At 41.6% G+C, this 21793-nt stretch overlaps 2 protein-coding genes across 7 annotated transcripts in view; one reads left to right on the top strand and one right to left on the bottom strand.

The window, feature by feature from the left end:
• The window catches only part of grin2ba (glutamate receptor, ionotropic, N-methyl D-aspartate 2B-a), a 141188-nt gene extending 121312 nt beyond the window's left edge, over positions 1 to 19876 (bottom strand). Inside the window, exons 1-4 of one of the 6 annotated variants that reach the window (XM_082529708.1) lie at positions 19707 to 19876; positions 19274 to 19408; positions 12337 to 12475; positions 10930 to 11037 (exon numbers count right to left, since the gene is read on the bottom strand). In XM_082529708.1, coding sequence (XP_082385834.1) covers positions 10930 to 10956 — 27 coding nt within the window. In that variant the 5' untranslated portion in view covers positions 10957 to 11037; positions 12337 to 12475; positions 19274 to 19408; positions 19707 to 19876. Of the gene's footprint in view, positions 1 to 7827; positions 8168 to 10929; positions 11038 to 12336; positions 12476 to 17751; positions 19180 to 19273; positions 19409 to 19706 lie in introns of those variants that run through there. The other 5 variants (XM_082529707.1, XM_082529709.1, XM_082529710.1 and 2 more) reach the window with 5 other exon arrangements.
• On the top strand, positions 19874 to 21589 carry fmc1 (formation of mitochondrial complex V assembly factor 1 homolog). Its single transcript, XM_082529717.1, has 2 exons — positions 19874 to 20082; positions 21060 to 21589. The coding sequence occupies exons 1-2, from the start codon at positions 19912 to 19914 to the stop codon at positions 21261 to 21263; spliced, it is 375 nt and encodes a 124-aa protein (XP_082385843.1). The 5' UTR covers positions 19874 to 19911; the 3' UTR covers positions 21264 to 21589.
• Positions 21590 to 21793: the final 204 nt, after the last annotated feature.

The following is a 21793-nucleotide window of genomic DNA, read 5'->3' as shown; positions in this document are numbered from 1 at the left end:
ATATGCAGGCTCTCTGTTAAGTAATGAACATAAAAATGCTGCCACTCAAATGAGACTGTTCGAGCGTGCACACAGGCCTACTCCCTCTTAAATTACACAACTGACCTTTTTCAGCAAAAAAAAAAATACAAGAAAGAAAGAAAAAGACAAGTAGATGCCAATTCTGTTAAAATACAGACCTGTTATTTGTTTGATTATAACTAGCAATTATAAAAGCATCTCACTCTTGTCATTATACGAGTTAATACATGACGCACGCTTTTAAGTGAAAGAAAAACATTGTGAATTGTGAGGGCTCGGCAAAAAGTCACTTCTTAAAGTTAGAGCGCTTAAAAATTTAGCCGCTAGATGTCAGTTAAGTTGTAGTTTGCAGCCAGCCGAGTTCTGCTTTCTCACCCCTGGCAATCCTAGCTATCGTGGCTGTTGTAGGAAACATGTTTTAGTCACCCAAGAGAGCTCAAAAACATTACATTTAGACTTAAACCCATAACAGCTGCAGCTGGGCAATGTGTTTCTACTGTTTGGACTGGATCCCCCCAAGAATTTTTCCCTATTTGTGGAAGGCTGTCAATCCACTGTTTACCTCAGCAGTCAATGGCGGGTGAGAAGCATTTACTTCTTTAAGAGGCTGTAAAACTTTCTGAAAGGAGTCCGACACACAAAGAGTCAAAAAAGTTCACTTCCAACCAATGATAGCAATACTGTAGTGAGTTGTTGAGGCCATCCTGAACTTTTATGTCACTAAGACTATTGTTTTTGCCGGTGTTAGCATCACTTAGCCACTGTTAACTTCTCTTAGCTGCTGCTAGCTAGCATTATTGACACTGTGTTTGAAGCTGATGTAAAAAAGTTGATTGTTGGACACTTAGCAAATAAACTCTCACGCGTGTTAATGTACTCAAGCTGTTTATCAGAGGGAAAGTATGATTTTTAGGAGACAAACCTAACATTAGCTGGTATAGGATTTGCTCGTAACTAGCTTGTTCTAATTTAGTCAGATAGCTGTCAGCTGTCCAGAGACAGGGCCACATCTCTATTGACAGTCATTGCAATAATATATGCAATAATAAATACGCATGTTTATGCACGATCTCTTGGAGATGAGGCTTGAAGTGAGGAGGAAAAGGATGATGTTTTATTAAAACACCAGTGGCGTTGTCCCTTTCCTCCACAAAATGGTGACCACTCGCATGTGTTTTTATCGGAAATATTTTAAGATTACGAGAACCCATTAATTTGTTGGAATACACAGCTACACACTAATCTATATAATGAAAACAATAATCTTTTTTTCTATATAAAATCCCATCAAAATGACTGACTGCCCTTTCAGACGTTTCACTTCTCTCTGCACACATGCGCAGAACTGTAAATCTCGATTGTTTCTGAACTATTTTAGGTCACCCCGAGGGTTTCCTTTCTTCATAATAGATGTCAGACACTTGAGCAGCAGTTACAGATAATGTCAGACAGCAATTCTGTCGTGACAGATATTAGAGCTCCAGCAGACTTCTGTCACACTCAAACTCACCACTTAGCAGCAAGAAAGTGCTACTTTCTTGTGGTATAGCAAACATATCATTAATATGTAGAATTACATAGAGTGCTTGCCCATGTGGGAGGGAACCTGTCAGTCATCAAGCCACCTCTATATCTGTAACCGATATCAGACCCAAACATGGTTACATTGTATGAGAGCCCTATAAGAAAAAAGAAGCCTGAATGTTGCATTGAGTTCGTCCTTTGAGTATTAATATGTATTCTATGGATCTCCTGGCCTGAGACACTTTAAAGAGTCTCTGCCCTCTACTGATTTTTATAGTACTATTAAATATATATGTGTATGTAATACATCTGGAACATAAGTTTCTGCTGGTCAGCTACTATTTTTTTTTATGGTTTTTAATAGATCTGTAATGAAAGAGAACATGTTTTAAAATCTTAGGTAGAAGAACTTAAACCTACTCACAGGTATTCTTTCACACGTACACATTTTAATGGAGGTACCATCAAGGTCTGGCTGTGCTAGCGTGTTCTAATTGTCTCATCTTTCGAAGTGGCACATTTTTGGGCCGAGGTTTAATTTCACACCCAATCCACCTCTAATGCTGCTGTTATTTACACCCTGTCCCATCAACACTGCGCACACATGCAAACGCACTTACACCCTCCACTTACACCTCTAAACATATTCCTGTCCCCTCCCCATCACCCATCTCTACCAGTCGCTGTCATTTCGATCTTTCTGTGCCCCCTCATCTTTCCCTTAATGTCCCATCACCCAACAACAGCCCATCTCTGCTAATGGTAAGTTAATTGGCAGTCTGTTGTCATGCATTACTAACAGCATTAGAAATAAAAGACACACACACACTTGTCATTCTGCCTGTGAACATGAATAGAACAAGATCAACCACAATATGATTTTATTTATTTCAAAACATCTGTCCTTAAAACAACATCTGGATTTGCCTTAAAATTAATTTTGACAGTCTACTGACTTCTAGCACTATGCTCAAGTGTCACTCTCTTGTACATAACACTTAATGGTGCTAACTCACCACCTACAGATCTTCAGCATGGACGTCCATCCGTTCATACATCCATCCTTTAATGAGCCCGGAGCAGCTAGCCTGCTAACAAAAACTAGTCGGCTATCAGACATCGTCTCTATTCTTGCTTCCCATCACTGGCTTCGGGTGAAATTCAGAATTCATTTTATTAATAACATCTAAAGCCCCACATGGCCCTATTCATGTCTTCATCACTTAGATTGGACTATTGCAATTCTCTTTACCTGGGCCTCCAACTCTCCCTCCTTCAGCGCTTGCAATTAGTCCAAAATGCTGCAGCACGCCTCCTAACCAGCACTAGAAGGCATGATCACATCACCCCTGTCCTTGCTAACTTACACTGGCTTCCCGTCAAATATCGCATTGATTTTAAAATCCTTTTGCTCACTTCTAAAATTTTAAATAACTTGGCCCTTAGCTACTTAACTGATCTCCTTGACCTATATAACCCAAAAAGAGCACTAAGATCCTCCAGGCAACTGCTCCTAATGCAACCGAGATCTCATTTAAAAGCCAGAGGTGACCGTTCCTTTGCTATTGCCACTTATAGACTCTGGAATAATTTCTTGGAATCTATTCAATCATTCAAATCGTACTTAAACTTAGCTCAAAAACGTAGCTTTTGAAGCAAATTAGTTTGACTTTCACTCGGCCTGCACTACACCATGTAATTGTAATTTTTAATTGCAATTGTACTATTTGTTTCTTGTTCTGCCCGCTTTGCAGTATTATTGTGAAGCACTTTGATGTACACTAGTCTTTTAAAATGTGCTACAGAAATAAACTTTGATTTGATTTGATGGCCATGCTCTTGTGTATATAGCACAGCTACAGAGAATTTATAACAGCAGTCAGCCTCTCTGATCATCTTTAATGGTTTCACACTCTTATTTTAAACCCAGAGGTAACCACGCTTTGAGGTTATGGCACGTAGTTTATTCACTCCAACAATATTAGATCCACTTTAAAGAACACTGGCTAAGAGCAGCTAACAGAGGCTAACAGCAGCAAAAACAGCAGTGCTTACCGACAGAAAACTTCAGGATTTTCTCAACAACTCACCTCAGCTTCTGTCATCTGACAGATGTGAGCGTCACTGATTTATCAACTTTTATCGGACTCCTTTCACAAAGTTCTCTATCCCTATCCAGAGTAAATAGACACAAACATATTACAGCTGAGGTAAACAGCAGACTGACAGGCTACACTTTACCATTTACTCACTACAGATGGAAGGCAGTCCGATTTGTTTGCCTTACCGTAGCTACAATTGCACATTTGAATTGAGAGAGATAAGGAAACAGAATTCATATGACTGCAGTTTGCAAAAAACTGATATCTAGTTTTGAGATTTTACACACGTTACCTTTAAAGGCCCCAACTTCAAATCACAAATACTAAAAAACAGTATTGGTCTCCATAGATAAAATAATTCAGGGGGTCAAAATGTCCAAAATTTGTTTGTACACCTTTGCATTTACTGGTGAGATAATGACTGAAATCTCTCCTGGTCCTTTCCCTGACATTCAACCCCAGCATTGGACCATAACTCCAGTGCCAGCTCAGACCTGTGATTTATTACTAAACATGACTTTTATCCAGTCATCCACAGCGCAGTAACGCGTCTCTTTATCCCACTGTGTTCTCTTGTGTAGGTGTGAGTGCTGGTTTTTGTTTGGCTTGTCTTTATGTAAATCCCTCTTCATTAAGTCCATTTCTTGCAGTTCTGTCACAAAAACTGGCTCCTGTGCTGCACATTTGTTTTTTGTGCATTTTCGACAGTTCATTTACACTGGTGCTCTGACATCTTCCAACTACCCTTTACAACTTTCCTTTTAACCCCCTTTGTTTCTACTTGTTTAAGATCCAGCTGAGAACAGCCAAACTTTATGTTGGATTTCCTTCTTGAAAGAAGTCTGTATCGTTTCAAGTAACAGCTCTCAATCAGCCAAATCCAACAGTTTGTTACGGTTTGCAAACACTTTAACTATAGACCTTTTGTCACAAACCTGGAAACAAAATAATTTTGTGCTGTATTTGTGTTTTATTTATTGCTACAAATTAAAAAAGCCTAACAACCTCCAAATGCAGTGATTAGATGACAAACAGTTCAATCCAATTAAACACCAAGCTGTGTGACAGTGCCTTTTAGCAATATTGAACATGCAACATGTTTAAATGGATATTTAGATCAAATGAGAGTGCAACTGAAAAATTTCTATAGATCAACTTGTATTTTTTTTTGCACTGCCTTCTCTGTGGCATGATCGGCAATTAATCAATCGGCTCTCTTGTGCAAAGAAATACTGGCCACGTTTTTTACAACTCAACAATCCTACATGGACACTTACATCGTTATCAGTAGCTCTGAAACTCTGGTCCCGGCTTTCACAAATCGATGTGAGATGCAAACAGGAACAATCGACTAAACACACAGAAGGAGTTAAATGGCTGCATGAGAGCTGCAGCGTCTTCAGGTCCATTCAGTTTAATCAGCCAGACTTTGACAAAACTATTATCTTTGTATTCTGTAAAATAGCGCACATCGCAATCGCCTCTCTCACACGCTTCCTTTTGTCTGTGCGCCTGGTTGGAAGCACTACAGCATCTGGTTGTTCTATATGACACAGATTGCCCCTCTCCACACTTCCCCCTCCCTTGCTCTGCATCCTGGTTGCCACACATCATGGGTTTTGACAGTATGTGGATGATGTCCCTGAGGGAGGCATTAGCTCCCTATCGGGTCTTTTTCTGCTAAACTCCTACTGGGTATTTTTCTTTAAACACAACCCAATCAATAACTTTTAATATTACCTTCTGGCAAACACAGTCAGGGCGAAAAAAGCTGCAGGTGGCTTTGTGGCTGAGGCTGAGAGCCTCGGAGGCGAGAGGCAGAGTAGAAAATGCTGTGGAGTTTGCTTTGCTTTAGTGAGCCCACTGAAGCGCGGTGAGCATTACCGATGACATTTCAACAGCAGCGGGGCTGCGAGACAGCGCCGTGCATTCGGGTTCAACTTGCAGAAGCGAGTGCATTCAGGTATGGTTGAGGGTCACTGCCCGTGCTTGACCATTTCATCTTTGCAACATCACAAACAGGCTTTTAGAGGTTTTTGTGTGTATGTGTGTGTGTGTGTATGTGTTTGTGCACAGCTTAGACGATGATGATGATGCACCTCCATCCAGTCTCATGGCAGGGGGGCACTACTTTCTCTTGCATTGGGGGAAGTAATCTCTTTTCTGGTATACACTGATTTATTGTCTGGCACAGCTTTGATAATGGGAAATAAAAACAGTGCTTAGTGGAGCTGGGAGAAAGAAAAAGAAGTTTAAATAGCGTTACTTAGTTGCAGCTCCTGCACAACAGCACATTAATCAGATCTCTTAGTATCGGATTAATCACACACTAGGACATAGGTGTTATTATTCCAAATTAAAGCAGGATCCTAGTGGCTGCCTTTAAATCAGGGATGACACCAAGTTGGATAAAGTCATGTAAAACCCAGATTCAGTCATTACATGTTCTAAGAGCAAACAGGTTTTTTTCCCCTTTCATTTTAAACCCCGGAAATATATGAATTTCCCTGTCTCGCTGGTCTGTCAATCTGCAGCATACAAATGATTGTGCGTTTCATCTTTCAGCTGCAACACCCACATGTCACTCCTCAAAGCACGAGCACAAGCGCTTCCTGTCTATCGTGGCTGCATAAAGATGCTGACCTGTGGCATTCACACGCCGAAACAAATAAGTCACATGCTCCTACAACACAACCTCTAGGTGAAACAACAAGTCAGCTGAAAACGGAGCGCACAGCTGCTCTTATAGAGCGCTGGTCACATACCTGTTCAAGCTTACAGTTAAAACTTGAGGAAACGTGGACACATTTGCACATGTGGGCAGCAGGAAAGACAGGATTACAGCATAATATTAATATTAATACAAATATTCACAGACAATTGTAAAATTTAGGGAAAAAGACAGTGAATTGTTTGATATCAAAATGATCTGCCTGCACCTGTGTTTACAAAACAACACACTTTTGTAAACCACTCATAACACTAACCACACCTATGAGCGCTATTTGGGGATTGTGCTGACACACTATTTTTCAGCATTTAGTAAATGTGGCCCTCACTGTCTTGTTCACTATTTATACTTAAAACACACTAAGGTGTCACTTTTGTTTTAAGCCTCTTTTTTTTTTACTAGCCAAATTATGTAGGAATGACCTTGCTAACCATACTAGCTAGCTAGCATTAGCATTACTTGGACCTTTAAAACGGTAGTCAACAAACGAATGGACCAGAAATTTAGTAGCCTAGTCAGTATTAACACCAGGAGAATTACACAATTTGTATCCTATGTGCTTAGGCATAAACTTTTGTGCTAAAAAGTATTTTCTGCTTCTTTAGCATGTAGCTTTTGGCTTGTACTGTTGTGCTAAACAGGTTTGCTTTGCCAAAGAAACCAGAAAAGTCATTTTAAATCACTGACATGGTAATGGAAGACCATTCTTTGAAATGTCAACATTTTATTCTGTTAACAGGACACAGACTGAAATGTTAGGATATTTCCAAGTAGCCTTAATTTAAATTAGCTTAAGCATGTATAAAGTGCTAACCATTGCAAACATTTTAGCCAAAGCAATTTTAGCTAGCTAAAAAAAAGCTAATTTATATTTCAGGTAAGCAAGATGCTACTTACAAAACTACAATTAAAAAAAAAACAAAAAAAAAAAAAAACATTGTCACATTTTCAGAATTTTGGTATCAAAAGCTATCCGGTTGTTCAGTCTGACGTCACTAGCCGTGTCTGGGTCTAAACTCCGCTGCAGGTCCATATATCAAACGATCACTATGGCATTACTGAGAGTTGAAAAACTGTCTAAAGTCTTTCATCTTTAATAAAATGATCAGCGTTCTGCTCTACCAGGTGTAAAAATTGAGTTTAACATCCAGGCATCCATGAAAATGGAATTTATGACATTTAACGGAGTTAGAAGTTAGCAGGAAGTTAGCTCGCTAGCTTCTATCTAAATACAATAAATCATGTCCTGACTGCGGGGTTTTGGAAACAAATTAAAACGTACAGCTCTGTTATCACTTCCAAGACAGAAAACTAAACAGCAGTGACGTTTGCAGGGTTACTGAAGTTTGGCTAGCTGGTATATAATGATGTGCTACGTGACCGCTAGCGACACAGCTATGTTAGCATAATATAAACAAGCTAACTTTTTTTCCACTCGATAAAAGTTACCGTGAGTGTTCTCGGTGGTCAGGAACAAATGTAATCGCATGGCAGGATGCTGTAAAAGGACCAAACTTCAGCCAGGAGAACAACTGAGATAATCCATCCACAATACGAGGTTAGTCATTCATATACTGCTGCATGGGCTGGGCTGTAGTTACATCCTAAGGTTTTAAAAACTGAGCTTAAATAAATGATTAGTGGTAATAAAAGCCGAGGGAGGTCAACAGGGATCACCGACTGTTTTAGGAGCTTTTTGAGATCAAATAGAAGAAAATACATAACATTAAACATGTTAACAACACAAAAGCCATATTAAACGCAGACTACTTTAGACCCGGAAGTAGGATTCGTCGCGTCATCACTGAACAACCGGATTGTAAGGTTCTGGTCACATTTCCATTCATCTTCTATGTACAGTCTTTTATGTTCCCTGCTTTCTTTAAAGGAAACAAACTCTAACAAGTACAAAATAATGAATTAACACACTGGATGACATTAAAGAAAATAAATGAAGGAGCATGAAAACAATGTCAATCCTACTGATTTGGCCTGAATTAGCTGGGAGTCATAGCCAAATCACCTGAGCCATTTCAAGTAAGATAGACTTTTATTTTAGTCTATAAAAATCAGGAATCTGCCCATGCCCACACAAATCACAGGACGACATCATCAGATTGTTAGCTTTTCACACTTAGCAGCCTGAATTACTTAATTTGCAGGCATTTAAAACAGAAAAAGCAGCTGTGCTATATGTTGACACTGAAAACCATGTAAACAATTAATCATTTGTCACAGATTCAAATCTTGAACATCGACTAACAGTTTCAGCACTTGTTCAGTCCAAAAAATTGGAGCACAAACACTGACAGCACCTGAAGCCTCCCCACAGCAGCATCTGAGGACGTGCCAGAAAATAACAGATGCCACCAAAGCAAATGTTGGATGTGCAGCAGCTAATGACTGGATCCGCAGGCCGTTTTCCAGGTGACTTATGCTACCGCTCCACCGCTGGAGACAAGGATGAGTGAAGCCGCATTGATCTGCTGGTTCTCAAAGCAATCGATTCCACCGCATGGATCTTTGCCGTGTTTTAAGGTCAAGCATGTATGTGATCTTGCGGTCAAATTTTAATTAATGCTAATATATGTAGCATCGCATTACTCTGAGACAGCTAAACACCTGAGACATTTATCCTGCATGACTGAGTTTCTGTAGCTTCCAAGTTTACTCGACTGCAAGCGGACTGAGCATCAGTGACGCTTTAAACTAACAATGTGACCGGCATTCATTACAAAGGGAAACGTGCCAGTGCGAGCTGTTGATGCAATGAGATGCCCACACGCACTGCTGTGTAATTTCACACGAGGTGAAAAAACAAAATAGACAGCGGCACAGGCGCAAAAAAATTTTAAAAAGCTGCGCTCTTTTCTACCTTCTACTCCACATCCCCAGAAACAACTACCAAAACACTTCCCCTCTTCTCTTCCTCCTATTGTCTCTTATTATGAGAGCTTCTCTTTATCAGAAGCTTCCTGACTCTTGAATTTCTTCCAATTTAGAAAAGACACAGAGAGAGGTTGAAAAAAAATTATATCAGTAAAAATAAGGTGATCGCAATAATGGCCTGTTCAGCAAAAGACTGTAATACCAGGATTACAGGAGAAAGACAACGTTTATCTTACTGTTACACCTCAACGCCGAAATCTACCTTTAACTGCACTCCGTACATTAGCAGAGAGAGAAGAAGGCTGACCCTAAAAATGTTCAAATTGCATTTAACACGTCAAAGACTGCGGCTTTCATTTAAGACTGGTGACGTGGGCTCTTTGAGTCTAAATAAAAAGTCTCTTGTTAAATGGATTTGACTGAAAAAATGATTGAAAAGCTATGCAGCACTTAATTAGCGGCGCTGAACGGCGCCGATATAACGAGGGGCCAGAATCCCATTTAGGTTAGGTACACAAAGGTTGGAGATAAAGCTTTTAAAAAACTCATGAGACATTATTATTCTAATATGTCCTCATTTAGGCCATTATTCCAGCCAGAGCCTTTTTTTCTAAACAGTTTATGTAAGAGCAGGAAGCACGCTCGAATAATAAGCCCAGCAGACTAATAATCTGCCAGTGTACGTGTGAATGCTATTTTTTTTTTTAATCAGAAACAGCGGCGCGTTGTTGTTAATTAGATGCATCATCGCTGTTAATATATCTGTGTGGCATTAGCCGAAGCAGATAAGCGACTTGATGCTTGAAGGGCCGAGGCTAAAGCTAAAGCTCTTTGTTACAAAGCCACGCCGTTGCTCTGCTGCTGGCTAAAAGGCAGCAGGTTAAAGGTGTAGAGGAGTGCCTGTGTAATGGTGCTGTTTGTAGTGTGCTCACACAGTCCACACACTCCATCCCACCACAAAACGAGGAGACTAAATTTGCACCAAGGCTCAGTCTCCTAACGTCACCGCTGATTAACAGTGCATGAGATGAGAGAGACGAAAAAGAAATAGAGAAGAAAAAAGTTACTGAGGAGTAATGGATGAGAAAATGTTGAAATCTACTGATATGATGATGACCTCTCATTGCCCCTGGTGGTAAAAACATTTGCTCTGTGTAATCTGGTCCTGGGTGAGAGTGGGAACGACGTCTTCTTTCATCTTTCTCTCTGTCGTCCACAAACATGCAGCGCGTGAAAACATGAGAACAGCTGACACACACACAAACGACAAAAACCAAAAAAACGAATTTAACAAAACCTTTAATTGCCTGATCAATGCCTGTGGAGTGTAAACGTGGCCGATAGTCGATCGAGGTGGGCGGGGTCGGGTTGAACGACCACGTGCTGACGCGTGCCATTGATCAAAGTGCACACTGTGCTAAAAACCAAGGATTAAACCATTCATCTGCAAGCTCCACCTTGAACCATTATCCTGACCCGCAAGCAAACCTGGCATAAGATACGAAGCAATAAAAAAACACACACTACAGAAGTTTAAGAACATCCATCATTGAGCGTTAGGAGAGGCACACACAGCCGAGATAAGATGGTTTGTTTCAGCGGTTCTCTACGGGGACAACACGAGAAAACTAAGAAGAGCTCCATGCATCAATATTGTCTTACTTTGTGTTTTGCCAGCCAAAGTCTCATCCCAGCGTCTCAGAAGTAGCATGATGGTGCGGCCTGGGACTCCTCTCTCCCTCTCATAGCCTCAGACTGAGGGAGGCCGAACTAAAGTCAACATGAGAGAAAAGACAATATGATTATTGAATGTGAGTGGCTGCTGTTAAAAAACTAATTTTGAGCTCTTTTTCCTGACTGTACATAAACAGTGCTGCATTCTGGGTTATCACAACTTGTCCCTGAGGGTGATGACAGTCTCCCCCTCAAGGGTTTCCCGTGATTTTGCCTCTCATAACAGGCCGTGATGATGCAGAGCGGTCGAAAAATTGGAATAGAGCGGGAAGTGACAGGAAATGATTACAAATGTTATCCCTGTGGAAAAATTACACAATTACATTAAACTGAATCAGATCTGAGGAGCACCGAAAGCTTTTCTTGTGGACAAATAAACACAGCATTAAAAACAACTTTCACCCCAAAATCAAGTTTACATATTTTTACAGTAGTGCTACAATATCATTTATCCATCTAGATGGTTTTGGTGTGAGCTGCTCTGTTCTGTAGATACCATGTTTGCCTTCTCCTGAGCGTACTGTCCTCTGTCCAGAAAAACAGAAATCCCCAGATCTTGTTGTGAACAGTTTCACGTAGGAACTTTCTTTGCATTCTAGTGTCCGCATCTACATCTGCCAACCGACGGAGGAGTGCAGCTAGCTGACATCACGGCTCAGCTGAGGGGGGGGACGCTATTAATGTTTACATCCTGTCCTGCTGTCACAAGCAGGAGCTTCTACTCACAGGTAGAAGCGCACTTCCTCCTGCACAGTGATGTTTGGCAGGTGTGCTGGCTGGAAAGAATATAGTCCCCACATGAAACCGCTCACGTCCAGGTTTGTGGATTTTGTGATTTCTGAAAAAGCTGCATAAAGTTTTTATTTGCGTGGCAAACATGAGGTGAGTGCCATTTAATTCCAGAAAAGGACAACAATCTAGACGGTTAAACAGCGCTCCACGTTAAAGGAAAAGAATTTCTCCCTGTGATTGGCATAACTAATCACCTGGATTGATACCACATGACAAAGTCATTAGCCGGTTAACAGAAAGACGAGTTTAATTAACTCACAACCGGACAATAAAGTAGCCCTTCATTATTTTCAGGTGTCATTCTACCAGCAGGTTTGTCTTTGGCTAAACCAATTGCACTTAATCAAACAAATGTGTTTTACTCTCTACCAGGACACCTCATTAGGTGTGTGGGGTTTGCCGAAGTAAATACAGATGTTCGTGAATGGAAGGGTAAGATTAAAAATCAAGGCGCCGATGCTGAGCATTTATCTCCGCCCCCCCTCCGCATCCTAATCCCTTCAGCGGTGACTGTGTGACAAGGAGCTGGCACCGGGAACTCACAGCGGTTTTAGGTAAAATCCTCGTTGGGTCAAGGGGGTAAAGCAGCAATTTCGAGGTAATTGTACTCCACAGGAGCAGCTTCACTTCTGTTCCTCTGGAAAGACGTTTGGAGTCGCTCGTCTTCCCGACAACCGCCAGTCTGTTATTGCAGAGGGGAAAAGAGAGGACAGCGGGTTAGAAGCAGGTCACAGTCAGTTAGACTCTAATAAAGCCTTGCTACGCCTGGTCGACCTCTGACCCGCTCCCCTTAGAATCAATAAACCCGATTAAATGATGGGAACTTAAAATGCAAGAGCTGCCGTGCTCATGTGCACATCTGGACATAACTCTCAGCTTTGAATGAAAACCTGTTTGAATGCATCTCACAGCTCATCTTCAGCAAAGCGTGTGCGTGTTTGCTCTCTGATCCGAGAGGAAGCCAAGCCTAATATTTTAAATAACACATTTCCTCCAAATGCACTGCAGTACAAAAAAATGTCTTCTCCTACATCCCTAACAACACCCTCAAACTACAGTATGTGCAGCATCGCAGGAATAAGAAACAGCTTCTGTTAATCCTCTTATACATAACTCATACATCAGGAGTCCATATGAGTGTCCAAATTGCATATGTGTGTGTGTTGGGGGGGCGAACCATACTTTAGGTAAATAAATGATTAATTGAAATATGTTGATGAATAATGAACCAGTCTCTGCGGGGTAACAGATTGTACTTTTCATATTTAATAGATTGATGGGCCTCGCACAAACTCTGACACCATGTACGCTCGCCGTTAAAGCACACTCATCGCATGCGCACCTGCGTGCCACAGAAGGCAAGAACGTATAGCAGATTAAGACATCAAAGAAGGTGTACACATGAACCTCTCTGGCTTTTTTTTATTCTACTATAGCTTGTTTCTGAGCTTATACTAATCCTACAAAGTCGCCTAAATGCTCTTCCGTGTACTTTGTGTGCACACTCTCCTTCTCGTTGGACGGCGTCTGTGTCGATACAAGTCCTCTTAATCAGAGGATGAATTATTGAGTAGCCTTTTTATATCAGATCATGACCCATATTCCGCTCCCTTGAAGTGAATATACTGCCAATAAAATTGAGATGTGCTTTTTAAGTCGTCCCACATAGTCTTCCCGCTCGCTCTCGGGATTCAGACGCACGCGCCGCAGAGTGTTACGAGCTTTAGATGGAGCTCCGCAGACTGATTCCCTCATTTATACCCAGAAGATGGATGAGGTGAGGTGCCGTATTGCAGAATCACACTCGTGTGAATCCAAGATTTTTATTATTATTTTTTAGCTTGTAACTCAAAAATCAAAAATCATCTCTGCATATTTTTAGGTTCTGACTTCTGAAGCACAGGGTAACATGCAAGCGGTGCCCCGTGATGCTGTAAATCCCTAGATGGCATGCATGCGGAAGTTAGCTGGATTGTAACGTATCTAAACACTGTTATTGCTGGCTTCGTTGAGGCAGATGCGGCGCTCGGAGCCAGACGCAGGAGTTGCATTGTTGTCTCATTAAGCAAGCACATGGGGGAGAGAGAGAGAGAGAGAGAATCAGTGGGAAGAGGGGATAGGATTATGAATCTCCTTAGCCCCTGCTGTCTCCTCTCCTGGCCTGTTTATAAATGATGACTGCAAACACGCTGCCTGTGAAATCTCTTAAGCTCTGATTCAAGATGTTCTGCAGACTTTTTTTCCCCACATAGATCCTGTGGCATCGCACAGTTTCAGACACCAAAAATTTGACAGGATGCATGAAAAATGTCCTAGAGCCACCAACCATTAAGACACACCTGTTCAGGTAACGAGCGAAATAGGTGACAATGAACGAGGAGAGAACCTTAAAAGGGACAAGTCACCTCGAAATCTAATGCATGCCTTTTTCATCTGCCCTTTAATGCTACTTATTCATCTCCATTGTTTTGGTGTAAGATTTTTTTCCATCTCTTGAACATAATGAGGCTAGTTTGCAAAAATTACATTAAAAAGACTAAACATTAATCATGACCTGGCTACTCGAAGGAAACAAAGCAGGTTTCAGTTACTTTCATGTAGGACCTATTTTCTTTCCGCTGTCAACATCCATCAAGCATTATCACTACACAGAAGAAAGCCTCCTCCTCCAATGCCCCCTAAAACAATCTAGATGGATAAAATACACTGCAGAGCAGAAGAGAAATAAGGTTTAAACCATAATCTAACAATCTGAAGGAACAGCATACGTCTATCGTAAAAGTAAGAAAATGATCCGGAGAAAAAAAGAGCAGTTCTCCATATTTAAATAGAAAGGATGCTCAGCTGTAAACGTGCTCCAAGCAATTGCTCAATCCACCATCCAGCTGTGCTCGTAGACGTCTGCATTCCCTCTCAAAATCACAGCTCAAATCAGCTGTTTTTGACCACCGTACACAACATTCACATCACTGCCTTCCTGAACCACACACTGCCGGGTCAACACCAGTGCGTCTGAAAGTGTGCTTCTACCTGTTTCTAAACACTGTTTCGGGGTACATTACAGCAAAAGCAACGACAGCAGCGAGCCACTTGTCAGAGGCAGAGCTCGCGCCAGAGACGTCCATTTTGCAGCGTGGTGGCTGTGACAGCTTTGACAGACTACCTGAGCTTAAGTGCCCATCTGTAGCTCGGCTACTGAGGTCACATGTGTTTCAGCACCAAGCAGAATAGGTAATCGTCCTGGGTTGTGAGAGCAGATCCCAGGTGTCTGCGTGTGTGTGTGTGTGTGTGTGTGTGTGTGTGTGTGTGATTGTGTGATTGTGTGAGGGAGAGAGTCGATGTGAAAGTGCATTTTGCTGCAGACATACAGTCAAATTTTATTCCGGCCACTGTCAACCGCAAGATAAGATTTAGTCATTCTCCCACCACAAAGCATTTTATTGGAGTAACAGAAGATAAAATTTTAAAAAATTCACCAAGAAAAGCACAGCGCAGTCCATCTCTTCAGGTAGATTACTTTATTGATCTACGTATATATTCCTCTCACACTAACGCACGCTGTTTTAAAGAAGAGCGTGGAGCAGCACTGAACAGATTTGGTAGAGCAGAAAGAAGAGTGGAGGTGCAAAACCCAAGGTGAAAGATGGGATGTTATTTCAGCATGTAAAGTTTTTCTTTTTGTTGTTTTTACATCATCCCACACTCTGCATCAAGGGGATTTATATTTTACATGAGAATTATTATTTTTTTAACCAGACTTTAACTGGAAAAGGGGAAAATACTACAAAGGATAAACGGTGGTGAAGTGTGAGGAAAATGACTGAGCTCTGGTAATCCGCCTGTATCCTTTTAAATTCTACCTCACCCTTATTACTGTACATACACATCCCGGACGAGTCTGCACACCCTCACACACACACACACACACGCAAAACAGTGGGTCACTCACAAAATAAATAAATAAATATAAATATATATATATATATATATATATATGAAAATCTACATCCATTCATAATCATCCAAGACATGCAAAGGCAAGAGCATGGGTGGATTCAAGGGTCCGTACTCACCTATTTAACCCTTAACACTGAGAAATGTTAAATGCGATTTGGAAGGATGGAGAAATTGTGAGAATCAAGGCTATTACATCAGCTAATTGACAAAGACGTCGCTTGAGTCTTTAATCCGCGATAGTGAAATCCCATTAGGATTCAATAGTTGAAAAAGAAATATTGAAATCAGCTTCAGTCCATTTAAAAAAAAGAGAGAAAAAGGTCAAAAAAAAGTCCAGAATTTAGACCAGTTTTTTTGTTTGTATTGGGGTTTTTTTTTTTTTGGATAATTGTTAATTATTTTGTTTTAGTCGTTTGGAATCTAATCCAGGATTTAAAGGGTAATTCCACAGGAAAACATCTATATCCAGAACGCCTTTATCGTGGTTGCTCGAAAGTCCTACTTCCCATCATCTTCGTGTAATGAAGAGGAGCGCCATTAAATCTCCTTCAGCACAAAAAATGGAAATACCAAACAAAAAAAGGAAGAAGAAGATGGACAAAGAAATGAGTTATGTGATTTTCTTTACTTTGCTATGCATCTGTCTATTTCTGTGCCTCTCTCTCTGTAGCTTGCACAGCACACACAGGCACACACGCAAATTATTCGTAGCGTAGTGCAATAAAGCCTTGTATCTTCTGTTATTATTTTTTGGGGGGAAATCACTTCTGGAAAATCTGCCTTTTCTATTTCAGTAAATGTGAACAGTCAAAACAGTCCCAATGCAAAATATCTAGCAAGTCTGATGCAAGCAATGAGGTGTGAGTGGCAGGACATGAATACATATATATATGTATATACATCTTATTTTTCTTTACACGGCAAATGAAAAAACAGCAACAACAGAACAACGTACGAATAAATAAGTGGATGGAGTCAGAGAGGGTGGGGGTGATGGAGAGGGGGGGAAAAAGGATGTACGGAGAGGTGAATGAAGCCAGGTGAGTGGAAAAAAGTGAAAATTATGGCGAAGAAAAAAAAGGGAAAAAAGTCCTCTGGATGATAAAGCCAGGCTTTTTGATTTTTTAGTCCATTCTCTTTGAGTGCTTGTGTGTGTCTGTCTGCAGAAATGAGAGTCAGTTCAGAAAGATATGAGAGAGAGAGAGGGAGGAGAGAGAGGAAAAGAGGGCAGCAAAAAAAAAGGAGGCAGAGCACCGGATAAGCACAGATGACACCCCGACAGAATGGACTTTGAATTGTACTTTGACACAAACAGTGCGTCTGCCGCTCTTGAATCGGACCTTTTGCTCAGTTTGACCTTCACCTGATACACATGAAGCCAGCAAAAACTTGGTTTGCCAGCGGGCATTTCCTCTAATGAACAGATGTGGAGTTTGGGTGTCTGTCAATGTGCACGACTGCTAAAAAAATTAATAAATGAATAATCACGTGAGGGTGTGAGGAAGGACGTTGTGTACGTGTGTGTGGATTAAAAAGGGAAGAGGGGGGGGGGGGGGGGGCACTTCAGATGTTTTAATGGAAGAACAGACTTTTTGTGCAACAACATGAAAATGACAAGACGATCAAGACGCGTGTCCGTGATGACGACCGGAGAAGGTGCTTGCTTGATGAGTCACTGTGGTCCTGATTGAGAAGAACACACTCGCACACACAAAAAAAAAAAAACAGGTCTGAAAACACAGATGGAAGTGAGGTGGGGGTGGGTGGGTAGGGTGGAGGGGTGACGTAGAGAGGACATGGCATGAGGCAAGAATCAGCTGAGAGCTGGATGGGAGGGGAGCCGTGCCCAAGCTAGATCGGAGGCCAGCGAGCGTGTGTGTGTACGTGCGTGCATGTGTGTGCATGTCAGGTGTGCACCCATACACAAAACACCTCGCACACACGGAAGGAAAAAGGGAACAAAAGACTTTGAGACAGACACTAAACACTAAGTAGACCTACCTATGGTTAGAATTAAGAATCGGCCAAAAAAGATGCATAGGATGGTGGGAGGAAAAAAGAGAAGGGGGGAAAATAGGAAAAAGGTACAAAAGTGAAAAAGGCATAAATAGAAAATACAAGCAAGCCAATTAAAATGACTCTACTGGAGCTGTTTAAAGCGAAGAAATAAAAAATTTTTAAAAAAAGAACAGGTGGAGTCAAAAAGTAGCCAAAGTTACGGGTGGACAGTGACTGGAGTGGTGGGGTTGGGGGGAGGAGGAAAAAGGGGGGAGGTTGAGGCAGGAGAGAGCGTGGGCTGCACAGGGATAGAAAGGCTGGAAGTGATACGAATGGAGAGGAAAGCAGGAAAGAATGAATGAAGGGGAGGAGGGGGAAAAAAAAGAGGATAAAAGGGGCCAAAAAAAAAAAATCCCCGTCCTCTTTTTCTCTGTCCCTCTGCCTCTCTCTCCCTCCTTGTCTCGCTCATAAACAGAAGAAATTGTTGACCAGGTAAATGGCGAAATAGATAAGAAGACAGAGGACCGAGAGAGCGAGCAAATGGAAAGGCAAAGCACCTCCCAGCAGCGCGATGAGGAAAAAAAAGAACAAAAAAACGAAAGATAAAAGCAAATACTCCAGTGGCCTCCGTTGTCTCCAGTCTGTGTGTGGAAGGGGGGATTGGCTGTTGCCAGTTGTTCCCCTTCCCCGGCTGCCTTCTGCTTTCTTCTTTCTCTCCTCCCAAAAAAGACTTCCCATCCAGATGACAAAAAAAAAGGAGGGGGTAATAGAAAAAGAAAAAAAGCAGCAGGCACAGACGTCCTTCTTTCTCTCAACTCTGGTCAGAAATCACACGCCACTCACACAGGTTAGACATTGTTGCAGTGGCAACGCACAGTATCACCAATATTGCTCAGCGGGAAGAAAAAAAGGCATTGGGGTTGCTGCTAGTCAAGCACTGCCTACCTCATGAGGAAGAATACTGAGCTGGAATTGCTCTGTCTCCCCTCTCCCGCCCATTCCTGCGAAAAAGATGGGAGGATGGGAGGTGGGCCCACTCACTGCATTAGTATTCATTGAAAGAGTGTGAGAGTGAGAGAGAGAGAGGGGGGAGAGAGACATGAGGAGGTGGAGGAGGAGGAGAGGGGGTGCCTTCCAACAAATGTCGAGGAACCAAACTGGTGTGTGAAACTGATAAGAGACTGGCTCCCCCTAGAGTCAATCATCAATACACGAGCAAGTAAACTGGAAGCACTGGGAGCGCCATGGGAACGTGCAGCACCCGTGACCTGACTTCAGGTCATCCAAACCTTTGATGTCAGAACCTGTGAGGACACGTTCTCTGCCTCAGTTTTGCAGCGTGCCTCCCAACGGCACGGCATTACTGTAATCCACTTACAGAACAGTTCAGTGCTCAGTCTTACAGATCAAATTTGCTTTTCTCTGAAAGGATTCCTGCGTGATGAAGCACCGTTATAGACCGATGGTGGACAAAAACATCAAAAGCCTTCTGGTCCATATTACCAAATTATAGGTGAATAATTACCTTGCAATGAAGCTGGAGGTGGAATGCATGTGAAACAGGTTCAAAATGTGGCAGAGGTTTTTCTGTCAATAGGCCAGACTTAGATGGACATGTCAAGATCAGATCTGTGATGACCATTTACAGAGTTTCAGGTATCTGTGGAAATACAATAAAACACAGTGAACTCTATGTTTTCACTATATACAACAGAGCAATAGCCCTAACCAATGCAGATACCTGACCTGGTCTCTTTTTTTATCTGTGCATATGCTGTATATCTCATTTCTGTTATTTATTATGATTAATGCTTGCTTTTTCTTTAAGCACCGATGTGGGACAATTTCGTTATACTATTGTACACAGTGTGACAATAAAGAGCTAAAGTTGTGTTTATCCTCCAAGGTTCATAAAGAAAACACCGAGCAGTGCCGGACATAAGCTCGTCTCTCCATACCTACATATGTATTTTCTCATAGCAAGGCGACATTACCAACGTGCGTGTTTTAAATTCAGTCCAAGTTACCTTAAGCTGTTGCAGGGTAACAACCAGTGGCAAGGAGGAAACGACCACGCAGTCAACTTAGGAGGACTTAGGTGTAACTATATCGCCGCCTTGTGGTCGATATGTAACAGATCGACTGTGCGGTGTGTGATTTAGCATGCCTGGCTCCACTCCGCTACAATCACAACACAGGTCAAAGATGGCAGCGCTGTCATCGCCCCTGCGAGTGTGTCGTGGAATCCTGAAAGAATTGCGTGCAATTCAGGGACCGAGTTACAAAAAGTCACTAGCTTACAACTATGTTATGGACCAGTTTCGCAAGAATAAGGTAAGCATACCAGTAAATGCGCAAAGCCTGATGTTAGCTCAGTTGCTAACTACTGCTGCACTGGGCTCGCATGGCAGTCGTTGGCTAGCCTGATAACTATTGAATGAAAACGTTCCGTTTCGTTTTATTGGCGTTAAGAGGACATATTTAAGCAGTTTACAGCAGTGCTAACAGACCTGTTGCCTAACATGATGCTGAAAAGTGGTTGTTGTCTACTTGACACGTGCTTAAAAGCTGTAAGCAAGGTGACTGAAGCAGAAGGGCACGCAAACGTTAGCTAGCAGCTAATTAGCCTAAGGTGTCGCGTTTAAAATCATCAAAATCGTCGTTGATTCAAATTGTTAGTGTTTTTCACTCCATGGAAAACTCCAAGTTAAATATATTTGTGGGGATTTTTTTAAACCAAATGTATATCTACTGATATTCATATACTTTTGCATTTAAGTTAATTGGAACCAAAGCTGCTGAAACTACTCGCTTCATTAAAGCAGTCAGTCCAGACGACGTTATCTCCATCTAAGCGATTCTCTATCTATATTTAGCCGTACAGACATACACTGTGTATTATTAATGGTTGGGAGAGTGTGGCTTAACATGGGGCTTGAATCTGCAGTCACTGAAGCAAAACAGCTGGGAGGAACGCTTGTATGTCGTTTCGCATTTATCGTCCTTTAAAGGCATCCCAAGGCTTTATAATGTATAGCTGCTGGTCTGTGGGGACTAAACTAAAGGCATATTGTCCATGCAGCTGTTAGAAATCCTGAAAGGGGGTGGGACACACACACAGACTGATGAAAGCATACCTGTTTATCATAAAGCGGCAATTTTCTATGCTGATTCCAGGGTACCTTCTACTTTATTCATCTGTATTTTCTTTATGGTAACTTTTTTTTTGTAAACAACACTAGACGAACAGTTTCTCTTATTATGTTATTGTTTATCATCCATTTGTTTCTTTTATATTCAACCTTTCACAGGTGACTGGAGAAAGGTACTGCCGTGCCAAGCAGGAAGCGCACCATGCCTCACACACATACCTGTGTTTACTAGCTTCCACTAGAAACCACCTGGTCCTGCACAATCTTTACCATGGCAAGGGAGAGCGCAGCCCAGAAGAGGTGGCTGGTCTCGTGGGGCTCAGGTTGCCCACCCAGCCAGGAGGCAAAGGCTGGGAGAAGTGAGGACACTGGACAAACAGTCTTTAAAATCTTAAGAGTCGTGTGTGTTTGACTCATCTGGACAGTCGAGCTCATGTAAATCAAACTCTTTGACAGGTTGGGAGTTATGTTATGTTATGTGAGCTTTCTGAGAGATTATTTTACCTGTGTTCAAAAGGTAGAAAAAATCAGTGTACTGTGAAAATGTAAGCTGCGGTTAAAATCTGATTTAATATATCGCCCCCACTACTAATCCACAGCTCTGTGTGTGTTTAAATGCAATGATTAAAAATAAATGTAAGAACATTTTTATTTTTGAGTTATTTCTATTAAAACAGGAATCATTTTGACACTTTTTCTGGAAGGATGTTTATACAATATAAATACATCATCAAACACGTTGTGTTATTTAAACTGTTAATTAAATAAGTCCTTTATTTTGATTTCATGTACTTAAGGAGCCGGTAAATACACTTCATCAGAAGCTGATCAGCTAGGATATTTAGCACACAATGTAAAATATGGCACGCTGATGAAGCTTACAGTGGACAGAC

This window comes from Aulonocara stuartgranti (genome assembly GCF_965226115.1).
Source record: "Aulonocara stuartgranti genome assembly, chromosome: 4".
Taxonomy (NCBI): domain Eukaryota; kingdom Metazoa; phylum Chordata; class Actinopteri; order Cichliformes; family Cichlidae; genus Aulonocara; species Aulonocara stuartgranti.
Note: the sequence above shows the minus strand (reverse complement) of the source record. Positions and strands in the feature narration are given on the sequence as shown.